General features: G+C 56.0%; 2 protein-coding genes across 2 annotated transcripts; one reads left to right on the top strand and one right to left on the bottom strand.

Annotated features, from left to right (window-relative positions):
* Positions 1-2,711: 2,711 nt before the first annotated feature.
* TRIM41 (tripartite motif containing 41) lies at positions 2,712-9,385 on the top strand (the record flags this gene model as incomplete). The annotated part of the gene is made up of 6 exons (XM_084303938.1): positions 2,712-3,647; positions 4,489-4,584; positions 5,108-5,338; positions 5,928-5,950; positions 6,604-6,731; positions 7,132-9,385. The coding sequence occupies 6 exons, from the start codon at positions 2,712-2,714 to the stop codon at positions 7,647-7,649; spliced, it is 1,932 nt and encodes a 643-aa protein (XP_084160064.1). The 3' UTR covers positions 7,650-9,385.
* A 131-nt stretch (positions 9,386-9,516) lies between these two features.
* Positions 9,517-13,866, bottom strand: RACK1 (receptor for activated C kinase 1). Its single transcript, XM_084303972.1, has 8 exons — positions 13,647-13,866; positions 12,651-12,822; positions 11,882-12,029; positions 11,478-11,573; positions 11,203-11,313; positions 10,489-10,629; positions 9,983-10,093; positions 9,517-9,656 (listed from the first exon to the last, which is right to left on the bottom strand). Exons 1-8 carry the CDS (start codon positions 13,753-13,755, stop codon positions 9,591-9,593), a joined length of 954 nt encoding a protein of 317 aa, XP_084160098.1. The 5' UTR covers positions 13,756-13,866; the 3' UTR covers positions 9,517-9,590.
* Between the last annotated feature and the right edge of the window lie 893 nt (positions 13,867-14,759).

The following is a 14,759-nucleotide window of genomic DNA, read 5'->3' as shown; positions in this document are numbered from 1 at the left end:
CCCCAACCTTCATCATCCTCCCTGGTACGCCAACCTACAAACCCAACAGTCCCAACTGCAAAGCATGGATTAATACCAGATCTCAGCAAAGCCTTCAGCAGGATGTTGGATTTAATTCATCCTTTTTTCCCCCTTTTTAGGATGGGCCAGCCTGGCTTCCTTCCCCAGCAGCTTCCCCGCCGCCACGTCAGCCCCCCTGACTCATTACCAGTAACTCAAGATGATTCAAAAACCTCTGCTTTAGCTGAGATGAAAATCTTTTATTTTATTTTATTTTATTTTATTTTATTTTATTTTATTTTATTTTATTTTATTTTATTTTATTTTATTTTATTTTATTTTATTTTATTTTACTTTACTTTTTATTTTATTTTATTTTATTTTATTTTATTTTATTTTATTTTATTTTATTTTATTTTATTTTATTTTATTTTATTTTATTTTATTTTATTTTATTATTTTCCTCCGCTGTGGCCCTAATTTTGACCCCACAGCCACCAATGTGCTATCTGTGGTTATCACATATGATCCTGATCCATACCTATGGATGAGTGAGCTGCAAAATTCCCCTTTTTGATGAAGGCTAAAGGGGAAAAACCACATTTTTTTCCAACTCTTGCAAGTGTGGTAACATTCAGGCCTCGGTTCAAGGTCTTTGAGGTCTCTTTTGGCTGCTTTCTATCATTTACATCGCTGCTGCAGCTCTTTCCTCGGGCACCAGCTTTGCACATGTATGAGCTTGGCTGCCTCTAAATGTGAAAGATTTAAAAATATATGCTTATAAATAGAAATATAGATGTTTCCAAATTGCAGAGAGAAAGGCGGAGCAAAAAAATAAATAAATAAAACGTGAAATTAGCATAGAGAAAAAAGGGCAGTGAGGGGGATTCTCTTTTTTTCCCTCTTATTTTTTTTCCTCTTTTTCCTTTTTGCTTAGAAAAGAAAATGAGTGATGGGCTTTTGTGGGGCCCCATTTCCTGAGTAAATGGGTACTGGGGCTTGCAAAGTGTTTGGAAAGCTTGTAAAAACAGGAAAAAAAAAAGAGGAGAAAGGTGATTACTCGCATAACAGATCTTTTCCTTCCAAAAAAGTTAACCTTAATTGAGGATGTCAAGGGCACTGAGGAGGTTTACGGAAATATGAAGATGTTTTTAGCAAAAACTCGCCGAGCTGGGGATTCTGCGATGCTTTTTTGGGGTGAATTAGGGTGAATTTGTGGAAAGTGGGAAAAGAGGAAAAGTGAAACGCCCAACGTGGGGCTCGAACCCACGACCCTGAGATTAAGAGTCTCATGCTCTACCGACTGAGCTAGCCGGGCTGATATCATTTTATGCTCTCTGTTTTGTTCTTGTTCGTGGGCTCGGTGCTGTTTATGGCCCAGGGGTGGTCCTGGTGATCCCAGGAGCCCCTGGTAATGGGTAAGGGCCTTTTTTTGACCTGTTCTGGCTAAATAAGCAGGTGGGGAAACAGCAGCACAACGCCCGGCTGCGTTTCGAGCTGCACCCGTGGCTGACGAGGCTGTTGGAGGGCTCAGTGTTTGTCTGAAGGAAAAAAAAAAAAAAGGGAGAAAAGGGAAAATTTAAAGGCGTGTTTCTGCCCGGTTTCGAACCGGGGACCTTTCGCGTGTGAGGCGAACGTGATAACCACTACACTACAGAAACCCGTTGGAGCAGGCCCCGACCTGTAGGTTTATATCCTCACGGTATTAACGGCTGGGTGGCTGTGGGTAAAAGAGGAGGGAGCGGGGGTGATCCTGGGGCTCCCCTGCGCGGATCCGGCGCGGTCAGAGAATTTTGAAGGGGCACAAAATGAGGACGGAAAAACTAAATCCGGCGAGGCGCCCAACGTGGGGCTCGAACCCACGACCCTGAGATTAAGAGTCTCATGCTCTACCGACTGAGCTAGCCGGGCGGCGCTGCGCTGGCCAATGGCAACCGTTCCTACGCCACCTAGCCCCGCCCACTCCCCTCCTGGCCCCGCCCCCTAGAGCCCTCCGAGGAGACGAGGGTGCGGCTAGAGCGCCGCCCCCCGGCTTCCGCCCACCTCCCTCCCGTTGCCTAGCAACGGGGCGCGCCGCTTCCGGTCAGCTGGGCGCTGATTGGGCGGGGCCGGGCGGCTGAGGGGCCGGAAAGCGGAAGCGCCGCCGAGCTTCCCGTCGGTTGGCGGAGCCCGCACCATAGAGAAGCGGCGGCGGCGGCGAGGAGGGGGCTAGAGCGCCTCCCTAGCAACGGGGCTCGGCCGGGGGGGGGGGGGGGGGGCGGCGAGGCCTTCAGGGAGCTCCCGGTTTGGGGCCGGGGCTCCCGGTTTGGGGCCGGGGTTCCCGGTTTGGGGTCTTGGTTCCCGGTGCGAGGCCTCCGGGGCAGGTTTGGGGTCGGGAACCGGGCCTGGGTTCGAGGTTTGAGGCCTTCAGGGGGGGGTTCTGGGGTCGGGAACCGGGCCGGGCCCCCGCTTTGAGGCCTGTAGGGAACGGGGGGTGGGGGCCGGGACCGGGCCTGGCCTGGCCCCAGCTTTGGGGTTTACGGAGCGGGTTTAGGGGCGGGGAGCGGCTCCGGTTTAGGGTCTGGAGGAAAAGGGGGAGGGGGCGAGCTCCGGTGGTGCCCACCCCGAGGGGCTGAAGGGGACCTCAGAGAGCCCCGGGAGGACCGAGGTGGGACGGGGGGGTGGGGAGGGGGGGAAGTCTTTGGGCCTCCCCCATTCTTTGGGCCTCCCCCATGGCGGTGGTGGGCGACGGGGGGACCGGGGGGCGCCTGAACCCGGTGGAGACGCTGCAGGAGGAGGCGATCTGCGCCATCTGCTTGGACTACTTCGTGGAGCCCGTGTCCATCGGCTGCGGGCACAACTTCTGCCGCGTGTGCATCTCGCAGCTGTGGGGCGGCGAGGCGGAGTACGAGGCGGCCCCCGGGGCGGCGGCGGCTGCAGGAGGTGGCGGAGGGGCCGTGGGGCTGGGGGACGTGCTGGAGGAAGAGCTGGAGGATGAGGAGGACGAGCTGGACGAGGACGAGCTGGAGGTGGAGCAGGAGGAAGAGGAGGAGGAGGAGGAGGAGGAGGGCGGCGGAGGAGCCGAGGAGGAGGAGGACATGTGGAGCGAGGAGGAAGACGACGGCGAGCTGTGGGAAGAGCCCGTGGAGGAGGACATTTGGGACGGCGGGGTCGGGGGAGAGCTTTATTTCGGGGACGAGGACTATGACGAGGACGTGATGGAGGAGGACGTGGAGGAAGAGGAGGAGGTGGAGGAGGAGGAAGAAGAGGTGCAGACCCCTCCGCCCCCGGTTCTGGCCGCCCGGCCCCGGCGCCTGCAGACCTTTACCTGCCCCCAGTGCCGCAAAACCTTTTTCCAGAGGAATTTTCGGCCCAACCTCCAGCTGGCCAACATGGTGCAAATCATCCGGCAGCTTCACCCCCACCCCCAGCGCCTCGCGCCGCCCGCCGCCGGCCCGTCAGCTTCGGGGGCTGCGGCCGGAGGGCCGGGGGGGGTCCTGGTAGCGGGGGGGGGCCAGGGGCCTCCCAACCTTTGCGAGAAGCACCAGGAACCCCTGAAACTCTTCTGCGAGGTGGACGAGCAGGCCATCTGCGTGGTGTGCAGGGAGTCGCGGAGCCACAAGCACCACAGCGTCGTCCCCCTGGAGGAGGTCGTGCAGGATTATAAGGTGCCAGGAGCTTGGGGACGGGATAATGGGGTTTTTTTGGGGTTTTTTTTTGGGGAGCCAAAAGGATTTGGCGGAGGCGGGGAGCGTCTCGCAGGGCTGGTTGGGTGAGCGGAGTGGGGAGGAGGCTCGGGGCGTGGGAGGCCGGGAAGCCACAAGCCTGGCGCCTCCTCAGGGAGCACGAGGGCAGAGGGAAGGGGCCAGAAGCGAGCGCTGGGCGAGCTGGAGGTGTTTGGGGCGAAGCAGGGAAGAGGCAGGGATCCCCTTGCTCCATCCCTTGTGGGTTTCTCCTTTTTTTTGGAAGCGTTGAGCCCGTGCTTCGTGCCTTAACACCCTGAGGTGCTCAGGCAGCTCGTTCCTTGCCTGGGGAGCCGCAATTTTTGTGTTGAGGCCTGCTTTTTGAGCAGAACTGGTTGATTTTGGGGAAAGTCGAAGCCAATTCCCAACGAACAAAGCGGCTGTGGCTTCGTTGTTGGCTTGCACTGATCTAGGACCACGCTGATGTCGAAGGAGCAACCTAAAAGGGAAATTCAGGCTCTTTTCTCAGCCAGAAACCCAAATGTGATGGCTCGGGCACGTTCACCAGCTCAGGCCATGCAACCTGCGCTCAGTAGCCACAGCTCTGGTGTTTGTGGATATTCCCAGCTCGAACCAGGCTGGGATTTTTGGCTTTCTAATTAAAAGCTGCTTCCCAGCACGAGAGCTGCCAGAAAGGAAGAGGGAAGTGGGCTGAAGGCTGGGCAGGAGGTTCCCTTTTCATGCTAGGGCCCGAAAGAGAAGAGGAAGGAGGGGATTGCCTCAGCCAGGGTTTCCTGAGCTGCGTGTTTTGTGTTTTTTGTCTCAGAACAAACTCCAGAGCCACCTGGAGCCGCTGAAGAAGAAGCTGGACGCGGTCCTGAAACAGAAATCGAACGAGGAGGAGAAGATCACGGAGCTGAGGGTAAGAAGCGATGCCCAGGAAGCTTAAATCCTTCCTTTTCGAGCTGTTTTTTTTTGTGTTCCCACCTGTATTTCCCACCCCAAAATAATTAGCCCATAAAGAGGCTGCTGAAACGTCAGCGAGTCGTGGCTCTGATTTCTGGCGGGGTGGACGAGCAGATTTTTGTCCTCTCCTGCTGCCCTGAGCCCTCGCGGAGGCTTCGCGCTCCCTTCCCTGCAATTACTGGGCTGGAAAACTTCAGGGCTTCGTTTCCCTAACGAATTAGGCCTTAACGAGGGGGTGGCGTGCCTCGGCGCTTAGTGGGAATTGGCAGCTTGGGAGCGAGGGAACAAATTGGTGTCCTTGGGGGCCGTCAGCTGAGCTGAGAACGCGGCAGGTCCGCTTCCCCAAGAGGAAGCTCTCGTTCAATTCTGGTTTTGGTTGATTTTTGGGCACGTGGGGGGATAAAATCGAGAGGGAGCGCGGCACAAGACCCCAAAAATAATCCCTCTGCTCCTCTAAACCCTTTTCCCTTGCCCTGCAGGACAAGATGAAGCTGGAGATCAAGGAATTCGAGTCGGATTTCGAGCTGCTGCACCAATTCCTCATCGGGGAGCAGGTCCTGCTCCTGCACCAGCTGGAGGAGCGCTACGAGAGCCTGCTGGTGCGCCAGAGCAGCAACATCAGCCAGCTGGAGGAGCAGAGCGCTGCCCTCAGCCGCCTCATCGCCGAGGCAGAGGACAAGAGCAAACAGGACGGGCTGCAGCTGCTCAAGGTCCTTTTTTTTTTGTTGTTTTCCAGCCCTGCTGGGGGAGAGGGAAGGCCCCGGGCAGAGGTTTCTCGGCGTGGGGGTGCAGGGAGGGGGAAATCCTTTCGATTTTTTTTTTAATATTCCCAAAGGGCTGTGAACTTTGGTGGTTTTTGAACCCTGAACCCTGCTGGCGGCCTCGCTCGGCTCCCTGCTGGCAGCCCGAGGAACTCTGGCCCCAGCTTTTATGGCCGGGAGATAAGGTTTAGGGATGGGAACGAGCGGAGCTGCCAGGAGGGGCTGGATCCTCCCTCCCAAAGCCTCTGCTCCGTGTGCACTTCCCTTACCTGCTGGGTCAGATCCTTCCCTGTCCAGAACCACAAAAGAGGGGGGAAAACGGGAAGAGAAGGGGATGCCCCCAAAAGATTTAGGTCCAAATTTTCTTGCCTGATTTAGTGGGAAAAGCCCCCAGCAGTGGATGGGATCTTTTAGGGTTTTTATTCCCGTTGCCTGACCGGGACAGGACCCGTAAGAGGATTTCGTGCGGGATCAGCATCAGCCCTCCCTAATCTTTCTTTTTTCTCCCCCTTCTCACCCCGCTGCCTCCTTTCCGCAGGACATCAAAGGCACTTTTATCAGGTCAGTGACTTTTTTTTGGCGTTTTTTCACTCTAAACAGCTTTTGTGTCAAAAAAAAACATGAATTTTTGTTTTAAACTCCATGTGGTGGGCGCTTTTCCAGGCTGGGGCTGGTGGATAGCTAATGGGGTGGCAGGAGCTCCTGTAAAGGGTGGAAACGGGGTGGAAATGGGGTTTTGGGGAGCAGCTGAGGACACGCAGGAGAGGAGAAAGGTGGGGACGAGATCTCAGCCCATCGTAGGAGCAGAGCAGGGTGTGCCCACGCAGACCTGGTGCCCTGGGGGAGCAGGAGCTGCTTTTAACTCCGGAAAAATAATTCTCCCTGGCTTTTAAAAGCCAACAGGCAGCAGCAGGAGGGTCCCCCCGTCGCTTTATAGGGCCGTGGCCGAGCTGGATGCGCGGCGGCTCCATTTCTGCGGCCAGGAGAGGGTGGGGAGCGCCGGCTGTACCAGTGCAACCAGTCCTGCCTGGTTTTTCAGGCACCGAGCTGCTCAGCTTGGCTGGAAAACGGCTCCGGGTGGCTGGAGGATCACGGAAGAGCGGGCTGGATTCTCCCATCGTGCTTTTAAATCGTCTAAATACCAGAAAAGTGCCCCAAATCTGTTGGTTTTGCATCCCTGCCTTGCTAAATTGACATTTTTCCTGTCCTGGCAGATGCGAGAACATCAAATTCCAGGAGCCCGAGATGGTGCCGGTGGACGTGGGGAAGAAATACCGCAACTACTTCCTGCAGGACGTGGTGATGAGGAAGATGGAGAAAGTCTTCAGTAAAGTCCCTCAAGGTGAGCAATCCTGGAGGAACGAGCTGATCACTCAGCAGAATCCTAAGGGAAAGGCCAAATCCTTCCTCCTGGGCTGGGATTTCTCCTTCCCCAGCTCTGTTTTCCCGTGATTTGCACCCCTCGTGGATCTTTTTCCAGCAGCAGATGCGTTTTCTCCTTCCTCTCCGTGCCTTTTGCCATCCTAAGCTGATCCTGGCCCCCTTGCTCTGCATCCTGGCCCACAAAGCCACCAAAAAGATTTTAAAGGAGCTGGAATCCCCTTTAAAATCAGGATAGGACCCACAGGGGGAGGCTCCAAATTAACATTTAGCCCATTCAACGTGCCGATGAGGATTTGGGGGTGGGAGAAACGGGAGTGGCGACCTTCCCAGCTTCATCCTCCTCCTTTTTTTCTTTCTAGCTGACATCACCCTGGACCCGGACACCGCTCACCCTCGCCTGAGCCTTTCCCTGGACCGCCGCAGCGTCAAGCTGGGCGAGCGCTGCAAGGACCTGCCCGACAACCCCAAGCGTTTCGATTCCGATTACTGCGTCCTGGGCTCGCAGGGTTTCACCGCCGGCCGCCACTACTGGGAGGTGGAAGTCGGGGGCCGGAGGGGCTGGGCGGTGGGGGCGGCCCGCGAAACGGCCCGCCGCAAAGAGAAAACCGTGGGGCCCCACCAGAAACGGGAAATCTGGTGCGTGGGCACCAACGGGAAGAAATACCAAGCCCTGACGGCCACCGAGCAGACGGCCCTGTCGCCCAGCGAGCGGCCCCGGCGCTTCGGCGTCTACCTGGACTACGAACGGGGCCAGATCTGCTTCTACAACGCCGAGAGCATGACCCACATCCACACCTTCAACGCCTCCTTCCACGAGCGCATCTTCCCCTTCTTCCGCGTCCTGGCCAAGGGCACCCGCATCAAAATCTGTGCCTGACGCCCGCCTACGCCTCCCCCCCCTAGGATCCGGCCTTGCACACGCACACACGGCCACGCTCCTCTCCTTTTTCTCCCCCCCTCCAACCCTCTTCCTTCGGGTCCCTCGTCGGGCTCGGACGCTGCACTTGTTGTCTTGCACCTGCTTGCTCACAAGGCCTCTTTCTTTTTTTTCTTTCCCCCCGCCCTCCTCGTCCTCGTGCCAGCTCTTTTTTTTTTCACGGCTTCCCCACCCGGCGGAGCTCCTCCAAAGCTGGTTCCGTTCGGATTTGGGAACAAATCGCCTCGTTTGGGAGGTGAGGCCGCCGCTTTCACTTCATCCTTCGCCACTTGAAGCCGGTGTTTAGCTTTCCAGTGTGCTCTCTCCTTTTTTTTTCAAGCCCACGGTTGGGTTTTGAGACGTGGCCTCTTCTCTTCGGGTGCAGAGCTCCTGGGGGGGGGGTCTGGGCGTTGAGGAGCGCTGGATCTTGGTCTCTCCATCTCCCATCGGGGCTGGAATCATCTTCCAAAAATCCTCGGCTTTCCCCAGAGCTGTGCCTGGATTTTTTGGGGCTTCACCTCCTGAACATCTCCATCCCCAGCTGGCGTTTGGACCCGAACCCGCTTTACCCTGCGCTGTTTCCCTGTTCTGGCACTCGCTCGCCTCCCTCCTTGCTCTTCTCCCCCTCTTTGTGCTCGGGGAGGGGTCACCAAATCTCCTCCCCCTCTTTCCCATCCCCTTCCCAACCATTTCTTGGAGGCCTGGCACTTTATTCAGGGCCGCCTGGGCCAGGGAGGGTGCAAGAAAAATTCTAAAATACCGGCGGTTTCCTCCAGCCGGAGCGCGGCGCTGGCCCCGGTGCTGGGAACCAGCCTCTCGTTTCCCCTTGCAGCTTGAGAGCTCTCCGAGGTGGGAAATATTTATTTTCTCTTCCCTTTTCTCGGCTGTTGTCGAGGTTTCCAGCTGAATCCTGTCCCCCCTGGAGAGACTCTGACCGCACCTGGTTGTGTTTTACTTCTTTTCGTTGGTGGATTGGTATTATTATTATTATTAATTTTGTTTTTTGTTTTTTTTTTTTTTTTTTCTGTTGGCATTACAGAGCTAGTTCGAAATATTTTTGGCTAAAACGAGAATTAAATGGAGATTTAGTTTTTTGAAATGTCAAGAAATAATAATAAAGAATAAGGTTGTAAAGCCCAGCCTAGCTTATTGAGAGCCCGCTGGGGAAACCTGGCAGAGGAATTGGGGTCTGGGCCCTGTCTGTGCCTGCTGTTACCCCCCTGCTGAATTGCCCAGGAGCCTGCTGGTAAAAATGCAATCCTGCCTCGTTAATCTTAACCTAATCCCTGCTAATTGGATCGCTCGTATCCCTTCCCAAAGCAGCCAGCTCCTTTCTTTCATCTACATCGAGGGCCGGTCACGTGGAGGCAGCGTGCTGCTGCCATCGACCACACTGGTGGCCCCAAGGGACAAAAATCCCTCTCCCCTCCAGAGCAAGGGGAAAAAAATCCTAAAAATCTGTAGGAAACGGCTGCTTGGGACAGGGCACGGAGGCTGCTGGGTGAAAGCTGCTGGTAAAACCTCTCCTGTTCCTCCAGCAGCTCTCAACAGCCCCCGTGGATGATGAAACTGAAGAGTTCTGGTGACCTCGGTGTGGTTAAGGCTCTTATTTTTGGGGTTTTCTTGGCAATATGGGTTTATTTCCCCAGTCTGCAGGTCCTTCACTGTAATACCACATTCCTATCAGGCTGTCAGCTACAGAGGGGGCTCAAGGTGTTTGAATTCCTTTCTTGCACGCTTGGGAGAAGCAAAAAAAGAGTGTCCCCAACCCTGAAGGCGTGGACACAACTTCTTGGTGGCCTGCAAGCCCAGGACAGGGGACAGGAGGTGGCCAGGAGCTCGATAGAGCGCTCTTTTATTGAGTTTTGTACACAAAATCGAGGGCTTCTCACGAGCTCGTCCTCATCTGGTCCCGATGGTGACTTGCCACACGCGGACCAGGTTGTCTGTGTAGCCAGCAAACAGGGTCTGCGGAGGGAAACAGGAAAAAAAAAGAGGAGTCAGGGCAGGGGAGGCAGCAAAATGAATCCTCGGGATGGGAAATCAAGAGGGTGAAGTCCTCAGAGGGCCAAAATCAGCCCCGGGTGCTGGGGAGAGGGTGAAAGAGGAAAGCTCTAAGGTTTGGGGTGCAGGAGGAAGCCAATTTTTCATCTGTGCTGGTTTCAGGATGCTTTTGTGGTGTGCCTTGATTTAGGAGGGGGTCCCAAAATCCTCCTTCCCCTTTTCGCTGCCCCAAAAAAAGGGGAAAGGGCAGGAGGGGAGGCTGGGCAGGGAGCAGGGAAGGGTTGTGTTACCTGCCCGTCCGCGGACCAGGCCAGAGAAGTGCACTGGGGGGGCTCAGCTTTGCTGCTGGTGCTGATCACCTCCTGCTTCAGCTCGTCCACGATGATTTTCCCTTCCAGATCCTGTGTGGAACGAGAGAAAAACCGTGTCAGGGAACCATGGGGGATGATAGCAAGACCCCAAGTGGCCAAGCCCAACCCCTCCAACCCCAAAATGCTCAGAAACAGCCTCTGGGTTTCCGCAGGGATGCAGTCAGATGGCATTGAAGTTTCATCACAGCACGCTGGTGGCTTCCTTGAGCAGGGGACGGGGACAGGGCCACCAGTTTTTGGTGTGCGACCCGTCCCGGTGGAGCCACTGGCCCACCAAATTTGAGATCTGAGAGGCAGGGTGAGAATCTGCACCGCGAAGGTGGCTCCAAACCCAGCAAAACCCCAAGCTTGAGGGAATTGAGTTTTTTTGGGGGGATTCCACACGGATTAGGATGTGGGGGGATGAAAACCAAGCTGCCACGTACCCAAATCTTGATGCTGGGGCCGGTGGCAGCGCAGAGCCAGTAGCGGTTGGGGCTGAAGCACAGGGCGTTGATGATGTCCCCTCCGTCCAGCGTGTAGAGGTGTTTGCCCTCGTTCAGATCCCACAGCATGGCCTGGCCGTCCTGGGGGGGGGCACCAAAAGCAATCAGAGCAAACCCCACAACTCCTCACCCCACAGATTTGCCCCACCGCAGCGAGAAGGGGCACCCCAAAAACCCCAAATCCCGCCCGGAGAGAGAGCAAAGCTCCCCCAAAACATCTCGGGGTGGGGGAAAAAGGAAAAAGCCCTAAAGGCCGGCTCTAAATTTATCCCTTTAGGGTCCTCCTAGAGGAGGCAGCTCAGAAACTGTTTTTTCCACCACTGGTGAGCGTTTCTGGGATGGTTTTTCAGCGTGGTGAAGGCAGGGAGCAGTGCTGCAAGCCCGTTTGGGTGTGAAAAGGTTAAAAGGACTGATGGGAATTCAAAGAAAACGCTGCTGGGGGCTGGGTGAGGACCTTTGCTGGGGTTTTCCCTCCTCACCAAGATGCCCTCTGTGAGCAGCATCAACTCAGGACAACTTTGGACCACTTCTAACCCCCTCAAATTGTGATTGGGATGTGGAAGAGCACGGCAAGAGCCCCAGCAGCGAGCTGGGCTGCTGGTGGGACGCCAAAATTGAGCCTCCCTGGCCTCAGTTTCCCCTCAAGACTTGTACCTTGCCACCTGAAGCACAGAGGGAGCCATCGGGGGAAACGGTGACCGTGTTCAGGTAGCCCGTGTGCCCGATGTGGTTCGTCTTCAGCTTGCAGTTAGCCAAGTTCCAAACCTGTGCGGGGACAATTAGGGTCAGAAGTGAGGCGAAAATACAGAGGAGGAAAAAAAATCCCCCCGATCTGGCTGCTCGGATCCTCCCCCGAGTTTCTAAGGGCCCCAAAAGACGCGTGCCCGCCCCCGGGGGGGATGCTGATCCCCCGATCCCCCTCGATTTACCTTCACCAGCTTGTCCCAGCCGCAGGAGACGATGATGGGGTTGCTGCTGTTCGGGGAGAAGCGCACGCACGACACCCACTCCGAGTGGCTCTCGTCCTGGGGAAGAGCAAAGAGGGTTCAGGGCGAGGAAACGGGGCCGGGTTCCCCCCATTCAGATCCACCACGTCCCCTCCTCGCTCTGCGGCCTCCCCGAGCCCCCTCATAATTGCAGGACTTGTCCTCAACCCCCCCAAAAAGGGAGGTCAGGAGACATTGTGTCGCTTCTAATCATTAGGACAGGGCTGGGAGACCTGGATCGCCCATCGAGAGGAGAAACCCGGGTGGTTTGACCCCAAAACAAGCCCCGGGAGGTTTCTTCTCGGGGTGTGGAGCCTGATTTTGTGCCTCCTTTTTCCCCAGCTCACCTGCACCGTGTATTTGCAGACGCCCAAGGTGTTCCAGAGCTTGATGGTCTTGTCCCTGGAGCCCGAAACGATCTGGCGGTTGTCGGAGGAGAAAGCCACGCTCAGCACGTCCTTGGTGTGGCCCACGAAGCGGCGGGTGGTGGTGCCTCTGCGGGAGGAGCAGAGGTCAGGATGGCAACCCCAAATTTAACCTTATTAACCCTCAGAAAACCTAGAGCAGCAGGAAATCTCCTTTTCTCCTTAAAACAGGAGCTTGAGAGGCATCGTGCTGGCTGCCAAGGCTTGATGTGAGATTGGGAGAGTCAGGATGTGATCGGGGGAAATAAAATTCAGCCTCTCTGCACGCCCAGCTCTGCAAGACCTGGCCCTAAAAAATTCTTCTGTAGGCAGTTTTCAGAGAGAAAAAAACAGCAAAAAGTAGTTCTCTGCTTGGCCCTGGTGCTCCTGCTTCCCCAGCTGTCTGCTCTCCCCAAATAAGAGTGAAGGAAGAGCTCCTGGTGCTGCTCCAACCGCTCCTCTCCCATCATAATTGCAGGACGTGTCCTCAGACCCCGGAGGATCAGCAGAGTTTGTGTCAGGTGTAATCATTGGGAGAGGGAGCTGAGAAAAAGCAGCCAAACACTCAAATTCTAAGTTTTGTTCCAAAAATCTGCGCTCTTTGCCGTTAGGATTCACCTTCTAACCGAAAGTGCATCATCCCCAGCACCCAAACATAAGCAGGGGGGCCAAATTTGACCCCAAACGCTCTCAGCCCGTCCCCAAAACTCACGTGGTGAGGTCCCAGAGCCTCAGGGTGCCGTCCCAGGAGCCTGAGAGGGCGAACTGCCCGTCGGAGGAGATGACCACGTCGCTGACAAAGTGCGAGTGGCCGCGCAGGGCTCGCTGCGGGATCCCGTAGTTGGTCTCATCGCGGGTCAGCTTCCACATGATGATGGTTTTGTCTGCAGGGGGGTGGAACGGAGAGAAAAGTAAGACGGGGAACACTGTGGGAGCACGGATCTGGCTGCACCGAGCTCGTTTTGCTCCACTGCAGGGATTTTCCTCTCCCAGAGGATTTGTGGACAGCAAATTGGGGGAAGTGTTGGACTGCTGGGGGGTAGGAAGGCCCTGCAGAGGGACCTGGACAGGTTGGGTTAATGGGAAGAAACAATGGGATGAGTTCAACGAGGCTCAGGGCCAAGCCCTGCATTTGGGGCAGAACAACCCCATGCAATGCTACAGGCTTGGGGCAGAGGGGCTGGAATACTGAGCACAGGAAAAGGATCTGGGGGTGTTAAGCTCGCCTGAACGTGAGCTGGCGGTGTGCCCAGGTGGCCAAAAAAGCCAACGGCACCCTGGCTTGCGTCAGGAAGAGCGTGGCCAGCAGGAGCAGGGAGGGGATCGGCCCCTGGTGAGGCCACAGCTCGAGTGCTGTGTTCAGTTTCGGGCCCCTCATTAGAAGAAGGACACTGAGGCTCTGGAAAGCGTCCAGAAAAGGGCTACGAAGACGGTGAAGGGCCCGAAACAGAAGTTATATGAAGGGTACCTGAGGGAATTGGGGTTGTTTAGTTTGAAAGAGGCTCAGGGGAGACCTTAAAACCTGAAGGGGAGCTGGGGGTGGGCATCCTCTCACAGACAACCAGTGACAGGACCTTAAGAAACGGCCTCAAGTTCCACCAGAGCGTTTTTTGTTTATTATCTCCCCTCCCTGCTCCCCCATCCCCCCCCCTCACGGTCCTTTCCCCTCCCCCCCCCCCCCCCCAAACCCATCGGGCGCGGCCCTCACCCCGCGAGGCGGAGAGAATCATGTCCGGGAACTGCGGGGTGGTGGCGATCTGCGTCACCCAGCCGTTGTGACCCTTCAGGGTACCGCGTAAAGTCATTTGCTCCGTCATGGCGGCGGCTGGGCGGGAGGATGGCGGCGGATTCGGCGGAGGCCCCGGCCCGGTCCCGTCCTGCCGCCCTCAGCGAGCCGCCAGCACGGGGAGAGAAAGAAGGAGGCGATTTCCGGCGGAAGCGGAAGTAGCGCCCCGCGCCGTACGGCAAGATGGCGGCGCCCGCAGGGCTGCCGGGCAAGATGGCGGCGCCCATAGGGATGGGAAGCGAATATGGCACTGTACGGAAAAAGGGTTAGGGTTAAGGGTTAGGGTTAAAGGTTAAGGGCTAGGGTTAAGGGCTAGGGTTAAGGGTTAGGGTTAAAGGTTAAGGGTTAGGGTTAAGGGCTAGGGTTAAGGGTTAGGGTTAGGGTTAAGGGTTAGGGTTAAGGGTTAGGGTTAAGGGTTAAGGGTTAGGGTTAAGGGTTAGGGCTAGGGTTAACGGTTAAGGGTTAGGGTTAATGTTAAGGGCTAGGGTTAAGGGTTAGGGCTAGGGTTAAGGGTTAGGGCTAGGGTTAAGGGTTAGGGGTTAGGGTTAAGGGTTAGGGTTAATGTTAAGGGTTAGGGCTAGGGTTAAGGGTTAGGGTTAAGGTTAAAGGTTAGGGTTAAAGGTTAGGGTTAAGGGTTAGGGCTAGGGTTAACGGTTAAGGTTAAGGGTTAGGGTTAAAGGTTAGGGTTAAGGGTTAGGGTTTGGGTTTGGGTTAGGATTAGATATGAGAGGACATAAGGAGGGTTTTGAGGATTTGTGGGGGATAGTGAGGGTCCTGGGGGTTTGCCTGTGGGGCAGTGAGATGTAGAGGATAGAGGAGCCTTTAGGGGGGTTTGGGGCTGAGGTTTGGGGGCTGCGGGGGGTGGCAAAGGCCTTTGGGGCTTGGGGATGGGGTTTGGGGGCTGTGGGGGGACAGAGAAGGCCTTGAGGGCTCAATAATGGGGTTTGGGGGCTGTGGGGGACAGGAAGGGTTTTGTGGGTTCAGTAATGGGGTTTGGAGGCTGGGAGGGGTGGGGAAGGCCTTGGGGGCTCAGTA

The sequence above is a fragment of the Netta rufina genome (assembly GCF_964035555.1).
Source record: "Netta rufina genome assembly, chromosome: 31".
Taxonomy (NCBI): Eukaryota; Metazoa; Chordata; class Aves; order Anseriformes; family Anatidae; genus Netta; species Netta rufina.
The sequence above is the reverse complement of the archived record's forward strand: the minus strand, read 5'-3'. Positions and strand labels throughout refer to the sequence as shown.